This window comes from Cavia porcellus, unplaced genomic scaffold (genome assembly GCF_034190915.1).
Source record: "Cavia porcellus strain 051 isolate PalLab524CR breed Dunkin Hartley unplaced genomic scaffold, mCavPor4.1 scaffold_1, whole genome shotgun sequence".
Taxonomy (NCBI): Eukaryota; Metazoa; Chordata; class Mammalia; order Rodentia; family Caviidae; genus Cavia; species Cavia porcellus.
The window spans coordinates 173,971,230-173,994,430 of NW_026947484.1; the positions used below are offsets into that span (position 1 = coordinate 173,971,230).

The 23,201-nt window shown below is 41.7% G+C and overlaps 1 protein-coding gene across 12 annotated transcripts in view; it reads right to left on the reverse strand.

Annotated features, from left to right (window-relative positions):
- Znf618 (zinc finger protein 618) overlaps positions 1-16,755 on the reverse strand; it is a 172,549-nt gene extending 155,794 nt beyond the window's left edge. For 8 of the 12 annotated variants that reach the window (XM_063260366.1, XM_063260343.1, XM_063260338.1 and 5 more), the window contains exon 1: positions 16,608-16,754. In XM_063260366.1, coding sequence (XP_063116436.1) covers positions 16,608-16,640 — 33 coding nt within the window. In that variant the 5' untranslated portion in view covers positions 16,641-16,754. Of the gene's footprint in view, positions 1-16,607 lie in introns of all 12 variants that reach the window. The other 4 variants (XM_063260357.1, XM_063260352.1, XM_063260324.1 and 1 more) reach the window with 1 other exon arrangement.
- Positions 16,756-23,201: the final 6,446 nt, after the last annotated feature.

A 23,201-nucleotide genomic window follows, 5' to 3' on the forward strand; every position in this document is an offset into this window, starting at 1 on the left:
CACACACACACCGCCACCCATAAGCAACTGACCGCTTCAGATCACAGGCTGACTTGATAGCAACCGAGGTACAAAACTAACTTAATTCTTGTGTTGTCTGACTGACTCTTCAAGCCTAAAGCAGGTTGTCTAAATTTTGAAGATATTAGTCTTGTATTTTGAAATAATAGTATGCAAATAGCAACTACAGGGGTTTTCCTTCTGTCTTGTTTTTTAAATCGAGTATTGTTCTCACTATTTTGACTTGTTCCATTTTAGTGTTTTGGTTTCTTCAATGTTCTGTTTTGTTTGGTTTTATTATGTCTGATAGTATGAACAGCAATTTTGAAGATAACAAGAGACATTATGGTAGCCACTGCTGATTTCCTATGATCCTGTTTAGAAATCCTGTATCACTTTCACTCCTATGTTTTCATTGGCTTTATTCTGTTTTATTCATTTAAAATAAAATTTTCTTTTTAAAAAATGAATTTCCTGCATAAATGTAGAAACATCAGTTATCAGAATTTTGGCTAAAATATAAGACTAAAAGTAATCTACTAGGCATATACACTGCTTACCTAGCACGTGTGAGGTCCTGGGTTCATCTCCATTTCCACAAAAAAAGAGAACTTACTGAGAAATTAATATTTTTATAAATATCCAAGTCAAGAATAAACATGAAATTAATGACTATCTCAGAGAAGTATAAAATTATCAAGTCTCTCCTTTTTTTGCATATATTTTCTAAATGTTCCTTACGGAACATGAACCTGTTTCATAATAATCAAAGCCATTTTTAAAGAATTTACTTCATTTCTTTTCCAAGTCAACACAGGGGATTCCCAAAGCCTAGTATCAATAAATGTCAGAAAAGAGGTGACACACTGTATAAGGAAATGTATAAAATTAATAGCTACCTTTAACCCAGGAACCTTTCTTTGGGAATATAGCTAAAGGAGATTAATTTTTAAAATATCAAAATATTTTATAGAGAGAAGATACAATTTTATAGAAATGAAAAATCAGAACCTAAGTATCCAACAATGACATTCATATGGGTTAAATAAACTGTCTATTTTCTTCCGTGAATATTGTATATTACATAATCTTAAAAAAATGATTATTAGGGAAGACAAAGTGGCTAAGCAGAAAAGATGGGGGTAGTAAATGCAGAAGCAAAATTCTAATATATTATCATTTAAATAATAAAAATATGATTAAAAGTAACTAGAAGAAAATGTAACAAATGAAGAAAATGCAAAAATTTTCAAAAATGAATAAAGGAAAACAAAATTTATGAGACAATCTTTTTATTTTTTGAGACAATCGTTTTATTTCTTTACTATCTGATTCCTCTGTAATCTCAGTAATTTAAAAATTAACTTATTAAAACAAATATTACCACCTGCCTAACTGCAGTTAGGAGAATATCCTGGATAAGCCATGACTACTGTTTGCCATCCAATTCAACAAGTAGGTATGGCTACACTCTGGATGCTGCGTCATACATAGGGAAAGACATTTATGCACCCAGAAGATGTACCATGCTGAGAAAGAAAGTCCAGAGAACCTTGGAGTTGGACACACTCAACCGAGGCTCCAAGCAAAGTCACTTATGATAGTCTGGGTAACGAGGCAAAGTCGCCTAGTGAAGAAAGCCACTCCAACTTAGCACCACAGGTAGTGATTTATATGCTACCACTTAAATCTGCTCTTAAAATATGATTCTAGCATATTTGTTTATGTTAAAGTCATCAAATTAAAACAGGGTGTTACCTGTACATCACAAGAACATAAGAGAGTCCAGAAAGAGACCCAAGTACATGAAAATTCAACACAAAGAAATATGGCATTCCAAATCAGGGAACAAAAGATCAATTGTTCAATTAATGGTGTTACAGCAAATAGCTCATCACTTAGGAAAAGGCAGAGCCTGATGGTTGTGTCCCTCCTTTAAATCAAATATATTCCAGATGAATAAATCATTTAGAGACTTAAATAGAAGAAAATCTATAAAAGATAACAGTAGAAATAAAGATGAATATTTTTATACCTGTTGTCTGCTTCCCAGTATTTCATATTACAAGTAAGTCCACTACGAATATTTAACACATACTGCAAGGTCTACAAGTGTAGGTATTTCTTGTGCATGTGTTTCTAGAAAACAAAGGTACTGGCTTGTTAGGTTACTTAATGTTTAACTTTATTTTTCTCTATCTTAACCATTTTAAGGATGCAGCCCAGCACTGTGAAGTATATTCAAACTGTTTTGCAACTCTCTAGAAGATTTTCATCTTGCAAAATGGAAACTCAGTAGCTGCTGAACAACTTTCCATTCACCTTCTTCCAGTTCCTGACAAGAACACCCTAATCATTACAGAATCACCAGGCAGCTAATAAAAAGATACCAAGAGATATTCAACTTCATTTTTTAGTTTACAAGGCCAAAGATTTAAAATATTAGTAATACAAGGTAGATGATGGCAAGATGTGTAAAATGAGTGGTCACAATCTTCTAGTAGAAATATATACCTGCTTCCTAAGCAGGCATCTAGCAAGTTCTCACCATGTGTACAATGTAAATGCCCTGGAGTCCATCTCTGAACTTTCCAGAGAGTGGTATTAATGAGATTACCAGGTAAGGAAGAAACATGACTGAAAAAAGATGTATCTCACAGGGTGGATTATAACAATGAAAAATCAGAACTAACCAAAATCCGCAGGACACTGAATTTAGGAATATATATATGGTAGAAATATACTACAGTCAGAAAAATAATTAGAAAGATCTGTATTCACTAACGATAAAAGATATCTTTGAGTTTAAAAAGAAAGCAAGCTACAGAACAGCATGTAGAATACAATCCCATTTTTATAAAACTATAATTGTATATACATTTATGTAAAAATGACTTGAATAATGGTCATTCAAATGTGAACAGCGGTTTTCTCAGGTGATTTTTTTTTAAAGAGTAATCTTCCTATTTCTCAGGACTGCTTCAATGTTTTTCTAATGAACATGTTATATTTATAGCAAAAAATACCTCTTTTCACTTGGGAGAAAACAGGAATGAGGCAACTCTAGGAGAGATATTTCACACTCAGAAGTCAGCCTGGAGCCTATCTCATCTGTGGACACAGCCTGGGAGAGTGTGATCCAGAAGCACTGATTTCAAGTCCTGCCCCTGACATTAATTAGCTGAAAGACCCTTGGGTAAGCTATTTGTGCTTCTGTCTCCTCCCTGAAAAATAGAGATACTATTGTAATTCTATGGGACTATTTTGAGGGTAAAGACTATTCGAAGGTAAAGATTAAGACTATTTTGAGGGTAATTTAGTATATTGAGTAGTTCTCAATACTAGTCTCATTTGCCATCCAAGCTCATTAATGAAAGCACCTATCTATATCTGGCACATACTAGGTGCTCAAATCCTGTTGAGCAACGGAATGGGATAGATAAGATACATAGATGGATATATAGTCATATGGAAGGTCAAACCTCAAAAAGATGAAAGGCAGAATAGGTAAATGGGTGAGTCAAGAAAAAGATGACCAAAGAGGTGAATAACTAGACAAATTGATGGTTGAACAGGGGACATGACAGCTTGTATTTTCCCAAGATTATATAAATCTTGTAGGGTTCAAGATATATAATCCCACCCTACATGTTCAACATGGCATTAACACTCCCTTTTAGGTGGAATTGAACTAGACATACCTCTGTAACTGCCAGGTGCACACCACAAGACTGTGGAAACTAAGTCACAAGAGGTGATATTATGCTTGCCTAGCTTTCTCTCAATCTCTTGCTACCTACACTTTCAGAGTCTCAAGATACTGTGTATGAACCGTCCATGCCCGAGACCACCACATGGGGCAGGGGTGCGCAAGGAGCCATAACTGACTACGTCTTCAAAATCCTGGCAACAGTGAGTGGAGAAGCCTTTAAGATGATTTCAGGCCTAGCCATAATATGACCACAACCACAGAGATCCTGAGACAGAACCTCTCTACCCACAGAGCTCCTCCCAAGTTCCTAACTCACAGAAATCACGAAAGACCCTCAATGATTATTACTGTTTTAAGTCACTTAAATTTTGCAAACATTTGTTACCAAGCAATAAACACTCAACAGAGATGAGGTGATACTGTATATGCAGACAGGAGGATGGACTCACAGACTAGATGAGACCGGCAGATGGAACTACAGAAATCAGCACCACCCTGCACTGGATAGCCACCTCTACCTTGTACTTTTCTTTATCCCCATGGCCTCCTGCTTACCTATTTATCCCAAGCAGTTTTCATCTCAGCTACTGATACTTCCAAAAGCCAGTCCTCCAAGTTCTAATTCTTAGGCTGACGATTTAGCTCAATGGCATAAGCGTCTGCTTGGCAAGCGCAAGGTCCTGAGTTCAATCCCCTGTACAAAAAAAAGCGCTTCCAAGTTCTAATTCTCTGATTAACTGCCCATCTTCTCCAGAACTATGCTTTCAGAGACTCCAAACCCTTATTGCACAATAAAGAAAACTGAGGCCAAAGAGGGAGAAGACCTACATAAGACCGGAGACAAGGGCTCCTGCCCAGAAATCCAGAGCTGTTTCTCCCTCAGCAACTTGCAGGTTCCGGGTGACCCTGGGGTTGAGTCCGGACTCCACTTCTCACTGCCTGTTACAGTCCCATTAGGGTAGTGAGCGTCACTGCTGGCCCTGGCTGGGACATGCCAGAGCTCTTGGCTGCAAGCGTACCTTACATCTGTCTAGGCATAAATTTGCATTCTGCATCCAGGAGGCCCCCATTCCAAGTATGTCAAATGTAATTAATTACAGCAAACCTTCTGCAACTGTTTTCAAACGTGGTATTAAAGGCTTTGTGCACATAGAACACACAACCTTCCGGTGCGCTGAGGCACATGGAGAGCTGAGAACAAGAGCCAGGAGTCCTGGGTCCAAGTTGCACGGCATAGGGAGAGCAGCTTCCAGAGGTACCCTGGTTCAGAACGGCCCTCAGAGCCAAAGTGAGCCTCAATGTCTCAGGACCTCAGATCAAGTTCTGCCCTAGTGATCAACCTCACATCCTTCAGATATTACTCACTGCACCTTCCCTGTCGTGTAACACAAGATGTCACACCTCAAAGAGCGGTTCTGAGACTGGACTGTGGCACCACCTGAATTGAATCTAACCGTCACTCAGCTACACAACCTTGGGTAATTCCTTTCACCTCTCAATCTTGACTTCTGCACATTTTTTTAAATCCCTGAAAAGAAAGTAGGGTGACTGTACTAAACAATCGATGTTAAATGCCCCGTGCTTGGCACATACTAAGTAAGCATCTGGCAAATCACAAATGATTATACTTCAAGGCAGAAAAACCCTGTTTTGTAAAACTAAAATACAATACACATGAACACTAAGCTTCACACTTTTGATAGAATTTCTGATTTACAGAATGAAAATGTGTAAGGCTGAATTTCCAACAGGTGGCTCAATCTCCTTTCAGAGCCACTCAGAGGAGGAGTAACTTCCTGCAAAGTTGGAGATTTGCTGTCCCCTGGTCCTCCCCTGCAGGACTCTGAAACTGCTGGGAGCTGGGACAATAGACAGACACTGCCCACTCACACAGTTTAGGTCCTCAGGGTCTTCTAAAAGCCTCACTCCTCCAATCATGATGGGAGCAAATGCGATTCAGCAAAAGAATGACTTTCATACTCCTCCTCCAGGACCCCAAGCCCACAACCCTAATGAGACCTGGCCTGGGTCTGTACACCCAGCCCTGAAACACTGATTCAAAAAGACCTCGGTTCAAACCCAAAGACTAAATAGGCTTTGGAAGTTTTTTTTAGCAGGCAGCAAAACCTTTAGGAGTTAGCTTTTAGATTTGTGTCTGCCATCTTGGTACATTTAACTTTCTTCGCAAGTATTTAAATAAAGTTTAAAAGAGTGGATAAGCAAAGTGGGAAACTAAATTTTCCCCTGAAATTCTGTCTCTGTCACTTTCTGTCTGTCTCTGTCTCTGTCTCTGTCTCTGTCTCTGTCTCTGTCTCTCTCTCTCTCTCTCTCTCTCTCTCTCTCTCTCTCTCTCACACACACACACACACACACACACACACACACACACATTTCCATTACCCCTTCTATTTTAACCGTTCATCCTTATGCCAGGTTCTGAGTCCTGCCCTCTGTCCAGGAACCCACTAAAGCCAGCCACTCCCCTTCTCTGGGGTTCCACTTCCTTAACAACAGAGGGAACAGGTTGGCTTAGAGAAGCACAGATTAACAGAAATACAGTATGAGCCACATGGTTAATCTCATTCCGAAGGGCTACATTATTTTTTTTTAAAAAGTACAAAGAAACTGGTGAAAATGAATTTTAACCATATATCTTATTTAATCCAATATGAAACATTACCATTTCAATTCCAATACTTAAAAATTATAGCTGATATCTGTTATGTTCTTTTTCTCCAAAGTCCTTAAAATCCCACATGGACTGACTGGCTACATTTCAGCTTCTCAACAGCCACATGCCACAACTGGTTCCCAGAACACACTGGGCACAGAGGCTTAGATAATCTGCATGAGCCTTTTTAGCTCTAGACTTGTCAGGTAAAAAGAAGACCAGTCTCAGAACAAATTCCACCTAAGGCTAGTGGCACCCAGGGGAAGTTTCCTTTCCCTGTGGCCTCATTTCAGGCCAGTTTCAGTTTTATTTCAGATCAGTTTCACTTTCTGTTTTTCCAGCCTACATTATAAGCAACACCCACATAACACACTTAAATTTTTATAGTTATTTTTCCCAGGTGATGAAATTTTTTTTTTCGTCCCAGACATCCAAGAAACATCTTCCTTGGTTCTCTCCGGGCATCCCAAGTCCCTAAATACCACTTGACTCACTAAACCCTGAGCCCTAAATAAATTAAAACACTAATTCTCTTCGCAAAATTTACCTGACTGAAAAATCCCACCCTCATGCCCCCAATTTTCCAAAATCAAATGCAAGTAAGAATAGGTGCTGTAAGTCTCAAAGCCAGGGCAGCATGGCTAGCTCCTGGGGAATGCTGTCTTGGACAATACAGCACATCTGCCAAAACAGCTTCTGGCTTAGTGAACTGCAGGCCAGGGGTTCCACCACAGTGCTGGGGTCATTTCCACCCCTCAGGGAGCAGGTTTCATTCTTCTCTAGGCCCCCATCCAGGCCCAGGGCTGGCCCCTGGCCTGGGGCTCCCTTCACTAGAAAGCAGTTTCCCCTGTTTTCTCCAGAAAACTTGAGCATCCCCTGATTCCATTTATTCTCTTTAGCTAATATGAAACTCCATTCTGCTTTGTCAGCCAAAATATTTATATCATTTTTCTGTCGACTCAATACCATCCTCACCTCTGCCTCCTTCCTTGCCTTTTTTAAGAAAAGGAATTGTTGCCAACATGTTTTCCAGCTCTTTGCTATTTGGGAAGCACTTTCCAGTGTGTTTACTCAATGATGTTTGCAGGAGGCCTGGCAGGTGTTAGAATGAACTGTCTCCCATCAGACAGACAGAGGGGTGTCAGGGGTTCCAAGCTCCTGTGCCTCCACGCTCAGGGCTTAACAGGAGAAGGACTGCAGACAAGGAAAGAGGACAAGGCAGACCCTGTGGAAAGACCCAGAATTCCAAACTGCTTGAGCCACAGGCTGGCAAAAAGATAAATAAAACACAAGACCAATTAATCTTGTGGGCACAGTTCTGTGACTGTCAGTTTACACAACTTACCCAAAAGGGCACTAATAATCAGTGATTACTATTGATTACAAAAATTAACACATATAAAAACTGACACAGTGTATAAGGTTTCAGAGCCTTTTCAAACATGCTGTCTGGATTCAGGCCTGTAAAGGGCTCTTAGCAGCCCACTTCCCAGATACGGAAACTAAGATGCATGCTTCAGAAGGCAGAAATAGTAGACATGCCACGAACCCAGGTCACCATCTCAGGAAGGCCAGGCCTGCTTTGCCCCTCTCTGCTGGATCATCTACACCATTGTACAGCAAGGGAGGTACATCTCTGCCAGTCACAGCCACCTCGGTCCCCACTCCCAGCATCTCCCCTTTGAAACCTGATCACTACTCCATCAGCAGGAGAAGCAGGTCAGCCAGCCCCCACTTTGATGACAGCCCCAAGGGTATCTAATTATAACAAGGAAGGGAGGAGCCAGGATTCTCTATTTCTCAAGACCAAATTAACTTTAATTCCTTTTGACACAGTGCATGTACATATAGCAGGAAAAGCACTGGCTGACAGGTCAGGAAATCTGAGGTTTTAATCCCAATTCCACCTCTCTGCTGAGTTTCTGAGTAAATCACTCCACCTTCCTTCCCAGATCTGAGTTTCACAGTGTGCAGAGGGAGGGGGTGGTAACAGGAACCATCAGATCAGGAGAACAAATTGGCTTCATGTCTCCCGCTAACCCCAACTGACTGGTAGCATCATACCAAGAAGCATTCTGAGACCACTGGAAAAGAATGCCATGATCGATTAGTGATGTCTGCCATAGGCTTAAGAATAGGAAATGGCAGTATATATGTTACCTATTTACTGTCCTCGGACTAGATGACAGACAACACACTGCAAATGGAAAGCACTCGGCCAATCACAGAGTTTTCTCATGCATCTCACAACCCTGTTATTACCAACACCATCACCATCAGTAACAGTCTTACCATCAACACATTACACATAAGGAAAATAGGATACAGGGAAATTAAGTTCTTCAGTAAAGATCACAAATGATTCAATGGCAGAGCAAGAAGAGAGCCAATTCTTGTCTCTCCAACTTCAATCTTGTTCATTGTGGCTTCAGATATTCTGCCATCAAGAAAGCTCATCCAGCTGTAGAAAAGGGACCACTCATGTTCAGGGCTTCCCCTCTCCTACAGGCTACTTACACTTCTTAGAGGAGAAGGCTGTAGCAAAATGATGAAAGCAAGCCAAACAGATGACAGGAGAGGGGTGTGAAGTCTGAGTTCCTGACAGGAAACTTCCCACAGCGAAGTCCACCCACACTGGACAGGTGGAGAAGCCACAGCCCGACATAATGAGGTAAGAAGAGCAGAGTTTGTAACTCTCTAAGGTCGCAGTGCACCCCTCCCTAGTACCGTGTACCCACCTGGAGCAGGACACCCTACTTCCTCAACTCCAAGATGCCTTAGACTGTGAGATGCACTGTAGACTTTATAACAGCTTTTAAAGAAAAAAATCTAAAAGGCAAAAAACTGCTGAAAGAACACATCTGTTGTAGTGGGGCATTCTCACTTCCAGCAGTGTGAAAACACAGCAAAGTGAACAGTACAGACTCTTGGGCTACATTTAAGTGGGATTCCATGCTCATGTTGAAATGGGCCAGAAAGTGTTAAAAACAATGGTGTTTTGTGTGAAATGTACAGGAAAAAATTAAGCAAATATGGTAAAGATGTTTTCTGTTTTTTTTCTATAAAGTCTCCTTGATCTTTGGCATCTGCAAAGCAGAATCCAACCAAAGATGGGATCTGGTTAAACATCAAATCACACATTTAGCTACTTCAAGCTGAAGAGGCCCCTGTGTTCTGTAAATAGCCCCCTGACATACAGTTCTGTACACACAAGCCTGGGGCATGACCAGGCACTCCTATCTTTCTAGAATGAGCCATCCGGATGTGAATCCAGATGAATCTTCTACTCATTTAAAACCTTATATACCAAGTAAGTGAGGAAAGCAAAGATAAAAGTGACCAGATAAACTTTTTAAAAATTCCCCAAGACATGTCAAGTTAAAGGAGAATTCTCCCTGAGGACCTTGCTTGGCCTTATTATTCCAAGGAAGCCAAGGGCTTCAGATCCAGCTGTAAAGAAAATGTTGTTTATGGCTCCCTAAGAAGACACTCGTTTTGCCCAAATGGCCAAACCCAAATTGGCCAGCCACTCTTCACTGGACTCAAATCTGACTGAGCTATTTCCAAAAATCAAATTAAATCATCAAATATTTATTGAGCTGCTGCTCTGAGTCAGACCTAAAATGAATAACCCATGATCTCTACCCTCAAGGAAGTCACCAGTTGGCTGAAGAAACAGAAATGCAAGCAACCACATCTCGTCTCCTTGTCCACAGGGTTTGGGAACGGGTGGGGATCTGACACTTCCAGGGGTCTCATTACCCACGGGGCAGCGATGAAGAAGGGAAAGGGCACTCCAGGCAGAAGCCTGACATAATTAAGATTTATCTCTTTTAAAGACCGGGCCACAGGCTCGAAAAAAAATCCAGAAATATTTGGAGGAGCTAGAACAGTGATGGTAAATCTTTTAGAGTTTTGCATGATACAAATAGCCCGCTCCAGCACACATGTCATACGTTCACCACCACTGAGCTAAAACATCCTTGGGATGGGAGCCCTAAGTACAACTTTGACATACAAGTCTCCTCTGTATCTGAAAAAAAAAAGTAAACACATTCTGCTGCTGCCTAACTCTGACCACTGAAGACAGGCCAAGAAGTTTCCAGGACTACTCAAAGTAGTGTCGCTGGAACTCATTCTCTCCAGATGGAGAGAGAACCCCAGGCCACTGGGTCAAAAAAATCCATTAACAACTGTTGACCACTTCGTAAGGAGCTCAGCCTAGCTGGACATTTTCACGCACATACGCGCGCGCGCACACACACACACACACACACACACACACACACACTGCTTTCTTTAATCGTAAATCACCTTTAAGGTCAAAATCCTTACCCTCTTTATCACTATTTTCCAGATGCAGACGTTGTGGTTCCAAAACCAGAAGTGACTTTCCCAGAGGGACACAAGGCTAATCACACCATGAGAGTACAATCCAAACTCTGGTCTGGCTGAACTCAAATACAGCTTTCCATTTGCCAACTGGGGTGAATGTCAATGTCTATGTATCTCACCATCCTGGAGGAAATTCCTGGTGGTCCCACGTCTTTGGTGAGGAAATGACTTTCTTTGACAGGCCATCAAAGCTCCTCCCTTCCTTTGGACTCTGACCTTGGTCCTGGCCACCTGCTGTCTTTTTGTATTTTTATCCCCATTTCAGGCAACACCTCCAATGACTGCCCGTGTCTGGCACTTCTCAACTTCAGCAGTACACATGTTGCGCCACATTGTCCTGGAGTTTCTAGCCACCACTTGTCATTTTCAACTACAGCATTCTGGCCTAACCCTTGCAAGAAGACCACTTTGAGACAAATGAAATGGAGCTGTGGACCATTTTAACCTGGAAAGGTTAAAAGGATGGGCTTTTCTACCACTAATGCTGAGATGCTTCGAATGAGACTCAAATGGGAAGTCCTGCTAACAAAGTGTAGTAAAACCTCTGCGGTCAACAGCACTACTACAAGACAGAACATGACTCTGGCCCTGCACTACCCAATATGATAGCCAGGAGCCTCGTATGCTGCTAAGCACAAGAAACTGAGCTGCTCCAAAAGAGTAAAATGCACACTGGACTTCAGAGACTTCAGTTACTCTGCCCAAAAAGGAGCGTAAAATGTCACATTAATAATTTTTTTATACTGGGGTGTGTGGCTCAGTGACAGAGCTCTTGCCTTGCAAGCACAAACAAGGCCCTGGGTTCTATTGCCAGCAACACACACCAAAAAAAAAAAAAAAAAAAAAAAAATACTAATTTTTTTTATTAATGACATGTCGAATAATAGTGTTGTGCATTTATTGGGTTAAACCAACTATTACTATAATCAATGTCACCTGTTTCTTTTTACCTTTTTAATATACTACTAGAAAATTTTAAATTATATGCATGGCTCGAATCTGTGGTTTAAATTAGATTTCTATTGGACCACTGTGGTCTGACATGTTTAAAGATGGAAAACTCCAAGACAGTGATCCTGTTGAAGGAGTTTGTTCACACAAAAATAGACTCACACAGAGGCTGATCAAAACTAAAAATACAGCGGGGTAACTTCTGGAAAACACTTTTCTAGCAACTTGAAGTAAAAGTGAGGAATTCAAGCAATCGTGACTGCTGTTTTCATCAATACAGGGATTCTACACTACCTTCAATTACGTTTCCAGTGAGGGGGCCAAGCAAAGATGGTACCTCACACCTAGCACTTGCCACTCCAGTGCCCTACCAGGCCCACAGTTTGTGCCCAACCACACATGCAGCAGGACTCCGTGCAGTGGACTCCACCAGGGCTGGCACAGGTGACCCATTCCACAGAGGTCACTGGAAGTCAACTAAATAATGAACCTGAAGATAATGAAAACATAAGCAATGACACACAGCACCTCTGTAGCACATCACAGTGATTCATCTGGTCCAGCACCTCTCAAACTGACTTCGATTCCCAAGAGTAAGTGTATTTCACAATATAAGCATGCACCTGAGGAAATAAGTTTCATGAAACGATACTTACCTCTACCCTACGCTATGTCTCTGTTACATTTATTTTTGTCCCCCTGTTCCTATTCTGCTCTTTTTAAAAAAACTGACTGTGATTCATCAAGTTGATTCCACAACCATCAATGGATGGTGATTTGAGGTCTAGTCCTGGTATGCTAATTCAGAGGTTCACTCAGATTTTCACTGGTGTTAAATCACTGCGCCTCTTTCTCTGGAACAGGGAAGAAAGAGTCCAGTGACGGGTTCAGAATCTTCCTCAACATAGTGATCCAAGCTGCTACAACCAGTGCCTTGAGATGAAACTCAGAAACGAAACCTATTTATCACTATTCTTGATCTAACCCAAAGTAGTAAGTTTAGGAACAAAAACATATTTTCTGCAGCTCTCCAGGAAAAACTGATCTGCCCAAGGTCACAGAGCAAGACTTTTTGCGAGCCAGGCCACTTCAAAACACAAAGCATCTCAAGAACACAGAAAAGACTGAAATTTCCATACAGCCATGAAAAGTCAGCTTATATACATCCTGAAGTTCTCATTACCCACCAAGGAGAGGATGTAAGGATTTGGGAGTCAGCAGAAACTATTCTGAAATTGGAGGAGTTTTAAATTTTTTCTCAAATCAAATAGCTATTGTTTATCTTCTAGGATCAGGGAGAGGTGAGCATTATATCGACTGGCCACCTTGTCAGGCTCCTTCTACAAAAGCAAGCGCCCCTATTCAAGTTCACCTCTGTGCAGGGCTCAAAGCATGTCAACCCTTTTCCCCAGCTTGATTCAGTCAAGCTAGAAAGCAGGCCCTTATTTCAAACCTTATTTTTAAAAAAATTCTTTAGGCAGGAAAGCAAAACATTAAGTAATAAGAGTTTCTACTGTGAAACTGAGCATAAATGATCTTTCACCAAAATAACTCAGACCATCATCAAATTACCACTCCTTAAGTCCAATTTGCCAGATCTTTTGCCCTATAATATAACAGAATGTGCTGAACAGACAGAGGCTCATAAAAATTAGCTCTTATATTCATTGTTGGTCATAATTCCATCTAAAAGACACAAGAGACACACAGTCCAGGTCAAATCTCAATCCAGAGGCACCAATAGAAACAAAAGGGAGCTAGCTCCGCCCCCACCAGGACCATCATGCACTTCTACTTCCTTTACAACAAACATGATCAGAATAACCAATTCAGTGGAAGGCAAAAAAAAGGTCTACACAAACAGAAATGATTTTCAATTTCTAGCTATGGATTACTTTCAAGCCATAAACAGAACAAAATTTCAGCAGAATAAAATTGGAAGAAATCTGAATTGTATGTCAAGAGATTCCAGGTCACATAAAGGCATGGGCTACAATATTTCTGTTTCTTGTACCAGAAACAATCTGTTAGCTATAGTTCTTTTTCTCAGATGCCCCTACCCTATCCCACCATCCCCAGTCCAGTCCTCTTCCATCACAGCTAAACTCAGGCTTACTATCTCATGAGGCCTTCAGAGCTCCTTGGAAATTATAAATTCCTTGACTGTCCTAGGTATCGGCCTAAATAATTCAAAAGGAAAAAAAATTTTAATTATGCTACTTAAAAAAAAAAAGAGAGCTCATTCCTAGTATGTCAGAATGTGGCCAGTCAGCCCTGAAGGATTTCATTACTCAAAAAAAAAAAGAAAAGAAAAAGAAAAAGAAAGAAATCCTCCCAAATGCAATGGCAATGATGAGAAACGTCAAATCTGTGCCACTGTCAAACATATTTTACAGAATTAGTATCTCCTTAAAAACCCAATTTCCATAAAACAAGGTGAGAGGCTAGGGACTGGGGCCACAAATTCTTCCAAGACCAGCTGGAGAGGCTGGTCACAGGAGTCCACATTCCCTCTTTCAGCACTGTGACCCACCATGAGCTCCCTCCTGGAAGTCCCACACAATCTCGCTCAGCAAATAATACAATATACTCTTTCTGGATAGAAAAATAAGAACTTTCTAAAAAAAAAAAACAAAACATTTTTTTGGCTCAAAATCCACAGCAAATTCAATCCAGATTTTAATGCATCATAAATTAACCTTCTTTTTTGGATAAGAACCTTTTTTCCATTTGTCACAATTCAATTCAGTCAATATTTGTCTTCTGAAAAAAAATTTTTTTTTTCCTTTTCTGTTTCACCTTCATTTGATTCACTTTAAGACCAAAAATGCCATATGAAATACTATTTGTACAGATGCTTTCATATTCCAAAGGCAAGAACCTTTGGATTCGGCTTTTGTTTGTATTGATTTTTTTTTCCCTTTAAAAAAAATAAATTTTGCTGCCAGAATCAGCTGAGTTGGTGGTTTAACTCATTTCTCCAACTAAGTGTTTCACCTGGTAAGAATCAGAATTTTGCTCTCTTTCTTCTTCTTTCTTTCTTCTTTTCTTAAATTGGAAAAATTTATGGTTTTTTATTTGTTTTTGCTGTTGTTACTGTTTTTTGGGTCACAAATTCCCCAAAATGATCAAAGCTAATGGATTTTTTTTCCTCCCTTTGAAAAATCAAATTTTTTAAAAATACAAAATGTTAATAAATTACCAACCCCACACCACAATCAAAAGGCCTGAAACCAATCTGAATTTAAAAAATAATAATACATTTTTCAAATTAGAAGACTGAATAAGACAGAGAAGAGAAATTTTTTTCCCTTACCAAGGATTCCTCAATCCTTGTCTTCATCAATTGATTCAGCTGCATGTCATAAAAAATGGGCTTCTGTGAATCCACTGTTAGTTTTTTCATAATAATGTTAATTATGCATATCTTATTTTAATGGCGGTCTCTCATACAAATCTGTGAGCTACTCAATTTGTATAATATGTGAATTTACATTTTTTCCACTGAATATTGCTCAAAAAAGGTTCCTGACATTTTCTGGACAAAACAACAACAGAAAAGAAATGCTTAGATCCTTCAGGAAACAAAATCAGAAAACAGTCTTAATTATTTCATCAAAACAAACAAACAAAAACCACACACACAAACCCCAACAAATCCAGAAAAAAGAAACACAGGATTTCACTCTAACTTTTCCAGCTTCTGTTTTTTCTTTAGAATGTTAGGATTTAAATGCAGTAAAATGTAAATGAAAAAATTTTTTTAAAAACTACAATTTTTGGGTGTGTCCAAAGCCAACACTTTAGGTCTATTTTCTCTTTAAATCCTTCTTTCTTGGAAACAAAATTACTTTAAATACTTCAAAATGGTAAAATTAGCAATTTTTGCCCGCTGAGCTAAACAAGTTCCAAATTACAATGAAGTGCAATTTCTAATTGCTTCATAAAGCCAATTCTCCCAGTTTTCTCTAAACTCAACAATTTCCGTCCTTTCCTCATTCTAATTAGTTTTTTCCTCAAACTAAAATGCGTTGGGTGGCTACACTGACTTTGCTTTTAGGAGGTTTTTTGCTTTTTCCTCTTCAAGAACTGAATTCATTCAAATTCCATCTTAATTTTTATTTACATACTATCTGGATTTGTCTTCGGAAATAAAAATTTTCTCCATGCTTCTGCAAAGATCAAAGTGGAAATGTTCACCACCAAAAAGAAAATAAAAAAGAATCCCTTTCCCTCCTACTGCCTTGTAGAGTAAACTTTTGAAAAAATAAGAAATAAAAATATTTCTGTTCAATTTTAATTTCTTTTTTTATTTACAAAATAGTATCCTCTAGGTGGCGTTGTTTTAATGGGAAAAAACTACCGTTTGAAGAAAAATTAGAAAAAAAAAATTGAGAAAGGGAAATATGGCCTAAAAAAAAAAAGATTGTTGCAAAGATGGGGGGCCTGGTGGGAAAGCTCTCCCGAAGGGGGTCACCGGGGACTGCGATCGCTGAGAGGGTCAGGGGGAAATTGCAAATTTAGGGGGGAGGGGGGAGAACTGGAAGGGGTTGCATTTTTGCAAAATGTGAATTGTCCAAACTGAAATGGCTGCTCTGTTCTCTCGCCGCTTTGTTTTCTGGGCTCCGGTCCGAGCCTGGGGCTGGAGGGGGCGCCGGGTGGGGAGCCCCGGAAAGACACCCCTCGCCGCCCCCGCCCTCCCCACACCCCGCAGGGCTCGGGGGGGTTCTCCGGACCCCAACCCTCCTGTCTGCGCCCACAAAAAGCCCGCAAACGCGCCCGGGCACTTTGCATCCTGCAAAGCCGGCGCTGAAGTGGCGCAGCCCGGGCCGGCCCCCGGGGTCCCCCGCGCGGTGCTGCCCCCGGCCCCCGTTGTACCTGCGGAGCCGCCGCGCCGCCCGGCTGGTTCATGGGTCCGTGCGGGAGGAGGCGGCCCCGGCGCGTCCTGCTCCTCCCGGGCCGGGCTGCTGGTGCGCGCACAATGCCAGTGCCGCCGCCGCCGCTGCCGCCGCCGCCGCCGCCGCTCCCTCCTCCGCCCGCCCCGCTCCGGCCGGGGGGGCGGGGGCGCAGGGCGCGCGGGTGGGGGGCGCCGGTCCTCGCCCCCACCCCGGCCGGCCCGGCCGGCCACCGCCCCCGCCCCCGCCCCCGGCCGCCCTCGCGGGGCGGCCGCCGCCCCTCGCGCCCCGCCGCCCCCGGCCGGCCTCGCCGCACGGCCCACGAGCCCCGGCCTCGGCCTCGGCCTCCGGCGCCGCACACAAAGCCAGCTGCCCGGGGCGCGCCACTGCCCGCCCCCCAAACTTTCCCGCGCCCCCACACCTGCCCCCAGGCTCCCCACTGCCCTCCTCGGGTCCTGTGGCCCCTCAGAAATGTCATTTTCTGGTTGGGAAAAAAGTTTAGGGAGCCCGCAGTTGGCAGAACACAAAGGGTTAATGAAAACTCCTTACCCCCTACTCACCCCCCAAAAAAACATCAGATTGGTGTTTAAAATAAAAAGTTTTGCAAAGCGGGCCTTCTGGAGGCATCAGAAGTCTTACTTGGGAATATTCCTAGTGTCCCTGCCATCCCTACCAAATTCCTGGGAAATAAAACTTTGCAGAAGAGGCCCCATGTCAGACAAGAAGGGTAAGGGGTTCTCTCTAGTCAACCCCCCCATACATACACACCCCGATTTTTTAAATACGCAGGGAGGTGCTTTTATGTGCGGTGCTAGTGAACTACTATTTCTACCCACCCCTGCCAAATTTTAAAACACACGCGTTTTTTTGGTTTTTTGTTTTTACATTTAAAAAGGTGAAGAAGGATCAGCCTCTCCTCCCATGGCCCCCAGATCTGTGAAACAGAAAAAAAAAAAAATTGAGAAACTCATTCTATGAGAGCTAAAAGGCGAAAGAGGACATTTCTCTCCAACATTCTAAAGAAATAACAGTTTTAATTTGAGGAATTTGCCTCAAATTAAAATTAATTTGCCTCCATTTGACTTAGAAAGGATTATAAGAATTTTTTTCTATTCTCCTCAGTCTTATGTCCAAAGCAGATTTTCTTTTTCTTTTTCTTTTTTTCAATTGAAAGTGCAAAGGCCTGCCCTGTAGTGAGGCAAGGATTACTGAATCTTTTCTGCATCTTGCTCAACTGATTGATTTTTGGAATAAACAGTTGAAGAATTGCTCATCAATAAGATGACAGGTGAATAAAAATCTTTCTTTACTTCTAAGAGGAAACAGTAAGGATACTTTTAAAAATACAAGCATTGGAAATTCAGAGTAGATAAATGTCTTTTCTCTGCCCACATCTTAAAAAACATTATTTTTAAATTTAATTTTTAAAGAATTGGGTCAACATGAGACAGGAATGGTTATAGAATTTTTCCCCTACAACCTCCCCAAAGTTATTATTTTTTAACTACATACCCACTTTCCCTGAAGAGTCCATATGTGGGCATTTGGCCCTCCATAGGAGGAATGAATTAACATAAGTCTCACCCTTCCTAGCAAACACAGGCACACACACAAGAAGTTAAAAGAATCCTGTGACTACTTCCTCCAAACCCCCAAAAGATGAAGATAAATTAAAATTAAAAAGTGGCCATTTCTCTTCCCACCAGCCTGGCAAGCGTGTCCCTGGCAGAGGTTTGGCATCCCCTGCCAAGGCTGATGGGGTTTAGGCAATGAGGGAGCCAGAAGCCTGCAGAGTCTGGCAGACTTGGGCTCCTGGGAGCCCTGGGCATATGAGCTGCCAGGTAGCCCCCAGCATGCCAGCCTGTCATGCACCAGGTGGCTGGAGGCTTTGGTGCCTGGAGAGCTGCCCCAGGTTCAATGTCTCTCTGGCTCCATCCTTGAATGACAGTTTTCTAGCACCTACCTCGAGACCAGGCCCCTTCCTCTGCCTAGGCCAAGCCAGTAGGAATGACACCCGGCTGGAGGGTGACTAGAAGCCTACTTCCTCTCAGGCTCTTAATTAGATGGCAATGTCTTTCTACAGCAGGGATTCTTAGGATCCTTTGTTAGGTTCTTGGTTAAGTTTAAGGATTCATTAACTGCCCCTAGGCAAACATATCTACATGTACATTCTGGGAAAGGAAATCTTTGATTTCCACCAATTTCTCAAAAGGGTTCAGTGACCCCTCCCCCCCAACCTAGAATTAGCTGTAGCCTACCAGAGATTTCTGGCCTGCAAAGTCTCATGGTCCTTCTCAGCCTTCTCCTCCAGGAATAATGGCAAGCTCTCTAAATCCTCACCACGATGGTTCTAGGCGTTCTATTAACACACCTGGACAGAGTCTGAAGCTTTCAGCACCACCATGGAAAGGCGCTTTCCCCATGGGACCCAGCCCTAGAGAATATGTCCCTTCTTCACTGTGTTCCAGGTGAGCCCAGGAGGGTATGCTAAAGGGATAACAGCTCAGCTTGACATCTTTCTGACAAAATTCAATTTATAAATGAAGTCAAGTACCTGGGTATGTTGGCACATACCTGTAATCCCAGAAATTGGGAGACTGAGGCAGGAGAATCACTGGGAATTTATGGCCAACCTGCACAACATAGACCCTAACTCAAAACAAATAAAGCAAGCCACACATTACCCAAACCACAGCAAAAGGGAGCAATCACAGAGCTGATCGATCCCTGTTTAGGGCATTAACTAAGGGTGGATTCTTAACAAGCAGAAGTCGTGTGAAACTTTCAGAGTGTCCTGAGGACCTGCTCAAGAAAGTGCCTAGGTACTGTGCAAGGTGGCTGTGGTCCCATCGGATACACTGTGGTCTTATCTTAGCCCTTCATTTGCAGAGAACAGTAATGCCAAGACCAGCATTAAGAGACCCCAATCCATGTCACATAAACGACTGTGAGGGGAAGACACTGACAAACACTAGAAGAGCTCTGGATGGGGCGGGGGAAGGTGTGCAGGCAGCCAGTATGTTTTGTAGGAGCTCAGGAGGCAAGACATGCTCAGAGATAAAACAGCTTCCAGGATTTAGCATGACCAAGTGACCACTGATAGACCAAAACTCATGTTGGTGAATTTGTGGTCCGGTACAGACCTACAAAGGCTCTCCTGTGTTTTGAGGGTCTATAGCTCCACTTGTCATACCTGAATGATCAAATTCTGGAAACTTCTGCTATTTCTGTGCCCAGCCTACTGTCCCCCAAACACTTGCAAATGTCACAGTTAAGAGCCCAGCTCACGGGTCCTCCTCCCTCAAGCTTGGCACTGGACCTTACCTGCAAGATCTCAGGTAGACAGCTTCTCCTCACTCCTGTTCACTTGTTTGTACAATGGTGCTGCCATGTTGCCTGCCTGAGAGGCACTTGTGAAGTTTCTAGAAAGCACCTAGGACAGAGCAGTCCGTGGTCAGTCAGTGGAATTCCTACCCCTGCCTTCTGTCAGCTGTGAGCTCAACTCCTGGCTTAATGTCCAGGCCTTAGTTTCTGTCTCTGAGACATGTATCATTTTATCAGGCCCCTTTTAGTTGTTAACTGTAGAAACAAATTATACTTTAAAAAAAAGAAAATAAATAAATAAAATTAAAATATTATTTTGTTAAACTAGGGAGTAGATCTTGATACCCAAGGGCAGGAAATGAAATAAAGCCCTCAAGAAGTTCAAAGCAGGAACCAGAAAAGTTACAGAAACTAGGCTATTTCTTTCCACCACTCTGGACCGCAGGTCTCTTGACATCTGGTCCTGAATTCTTTCTCTCATTCTTTCTCATCACTCCCACACCCAATACATGTAGTCTCTGCCTCTCTGGGCATACAGTCAAAATGGCCACCCACAGGCCTCCTAGTACCAACAGGTGCTGATTGGTTTCTCTGGGCACCAATCCAAGCTCTCAGGAGAGGGAACGTGATTGGCCAATCAGGTGACACCAAAGCAGATCATGTGGGGCCAAGGGAGACAGGATCCCATAATGCACAGAGCCTCAGAGCCACACCTGATGGAAAGAGAGAGATACCATGCCCTCAGAGAGGATGTGCAGACTCCCTGAGGTCAGGGACATGAAGCTACTGGGGACCTGACACTTGGACACATTCTAAAGCTGCCTTTCTGCTTCCTAGAAGCTGATGACATTTAGGAAAATTGGGTCGAGAATTCTGAGGTGACAGACAGATGTCAAGCTTGTGTTATAGCAGAAGGAGTTGAGAGATGGAGCTGCCCCAGAAGAGACCTTTGGGTCCCAAACTGCCTGGGAGCTTGGCTCAAAGGTAGTAAAAGGACTTTGGTAGAAGATACTTTTAATATGAAACTGGAGGCGGTGAAGTGTGGAGTGTTGAAGGGCAAGGACTTGGCAAAAGCAATGTCTTCTACGACTGAGTGAGTTTTTTAATCCTCAGCATATGACATCATTGTCTCCAAGCCTGGGTTTTCATATCTGTTAAATGGGACTAATAACATGTGAGCATATTTTGTATGAGAATTAGAAAAAATACTGAATGCCAGCACATAGTGAGAATCCTAGACATTAGCAATAATGATGCTAATTATAGCAATATCTCAGTGGATTTATCTGCAAAACTTTCCAGGGGTGGAGCATGTCACAAATGATACCTCAACCCTAATCTCACCCAGTTGGGCTCCTCAGTTCTGTCCAGATGAGGAGAGCAGGCATAGAAAGGGACAACGGCATGGTTCTTTCTCCAGTGACCGGGTAGACCAACAGCATCTGCCCCTTGCTGGGATGAACCCAGAATGGACAGCACTCACATGGAATTCCTGCCGGAAGTGTGTAACCCAAATCTAACCATAATGAATGTCAGATAAACCCAGAAGGAGGGACAGACTACAAAATAACTGGCTTGTAGCCTTCACAAAGTACATTATGAAAGTCTGAAAGCTGCTTCCCATCGAAATGTATTAAGTAAATACACAGGACAATTACATGATCCTGGATGCTACAGTGAACCTACATCACCTTTTTGTTGTTGCTTTTGACTCATAGATTAGAGTGGGGGAAAATGATACAAAGAATACTTAGGGGACAATTGGTGAAATTTGATTATACATGATAGACTCTTGGGTGATAATAAAAAAGAATATTGAGTAATAGTATGTATTTGAATTAATTTGAGGGGATACCAGGAATCAGACTTAGGACTTAACACTTGCCAGGCAGGCACTGTGCCACTGAGCTATTTCCCCAGCCTTTCCCCAGCCTCTTGAGTTAAATTTTAAGATTTTTATTAGGACTTGTGTGCAGTAAATAATGATTCCATTCATCACAGGGAGTTGGTACATGCACACAACACATCTTATTTCTTTTTTCATCCCCTTCCTCTCCTCTCACACTCCCTCCTTTCATTCTTTGGTCCTTTTCCCTTTTGAAAAAGATACATCTGTGTTAAATTTTTAAATCAATAGTTGTTTTCACGTTGTGTAAGATGATGTTCCTGCTCTTAGAACATTCGTACTTTCCAATGAAATTCACAAATGGTTCAGAGAAAAGACAAAATAAGTATGTACACATATATACAGTGGTACCTCAATTTACAAACTTAATTTGTTTTACAGTTCAGGGTTAGATAGCTGCATTTGTGCTTTTCATCTGATACAGAGTTTGTGAAGAGAAACAAAATTTTGTCACTTTTGTTTGCAAATCGTTTGCAGACAAAAGCGTTCATGAACCAAGGTATTACTGTATGTGCATATGTGTGTGTGCACCTACATATAATCCCTCTTTCCTTCATCTATATGAATGATAAAACAATATGTCACTACATGTTAGCAATTAGTGAATTTAAATAAATGTTATGCAAGAGTTCTTTGTATTATTCTTGCAACACTTCTATAACTTTGAAATTATTTCAAAATAAAAAGTTAAGGCAAGTAAAATATGTGAAATATTTGACCTACAAGGACAAGATCCCCGCCTGAAAATCAGTAATTCCGATGGCACTAGCAGCTATTTAAAAGATAGCAAGACACATTATGGAAGCCATTATGTATCTACTACTGGCTTGTTTTGATGTCCTTTACTCCATTCACTGTTTTGTTTCTAGTCTATTCTGTTCGATTTTTAGTATGTCTGAAAGTATCTGCAGCTATTTTGAAGACAACAAAGGCATTGTGGTAACTATTGTTGACTTCATAAGGTTTGGAAGTCCTGGATCACTTGTTCTGGTTTATTTGGACTGATTTTATTCTGTTTTATTTTCCTTGGTTTTATCTTCTTTACAATAAAAATAAAATAAAATAAATAAAAATGAAATGTAGAAGCCTACATTGAAATTATTTTCATCACACTGAAGGCTTTGGTGCATGTTTGAGAAAATGTTTTTCTTTCTACTTTCCTTGCTTTCTTCCTTCCTTTAATTTTTCTTTCTTCTTTGGGGGACTGAATCCAGGGCCTTCACACTGTGCTACATTCTTGGCCCCTTAAATTTTTTTTTTTTTTAATTTTGAAACAGGCTCTCTTTAGGTCTCTAAATTGCCAAGGCTGAACTTGAACTTGCTGTCCTCCTGTCTCAGCTTCGCAGA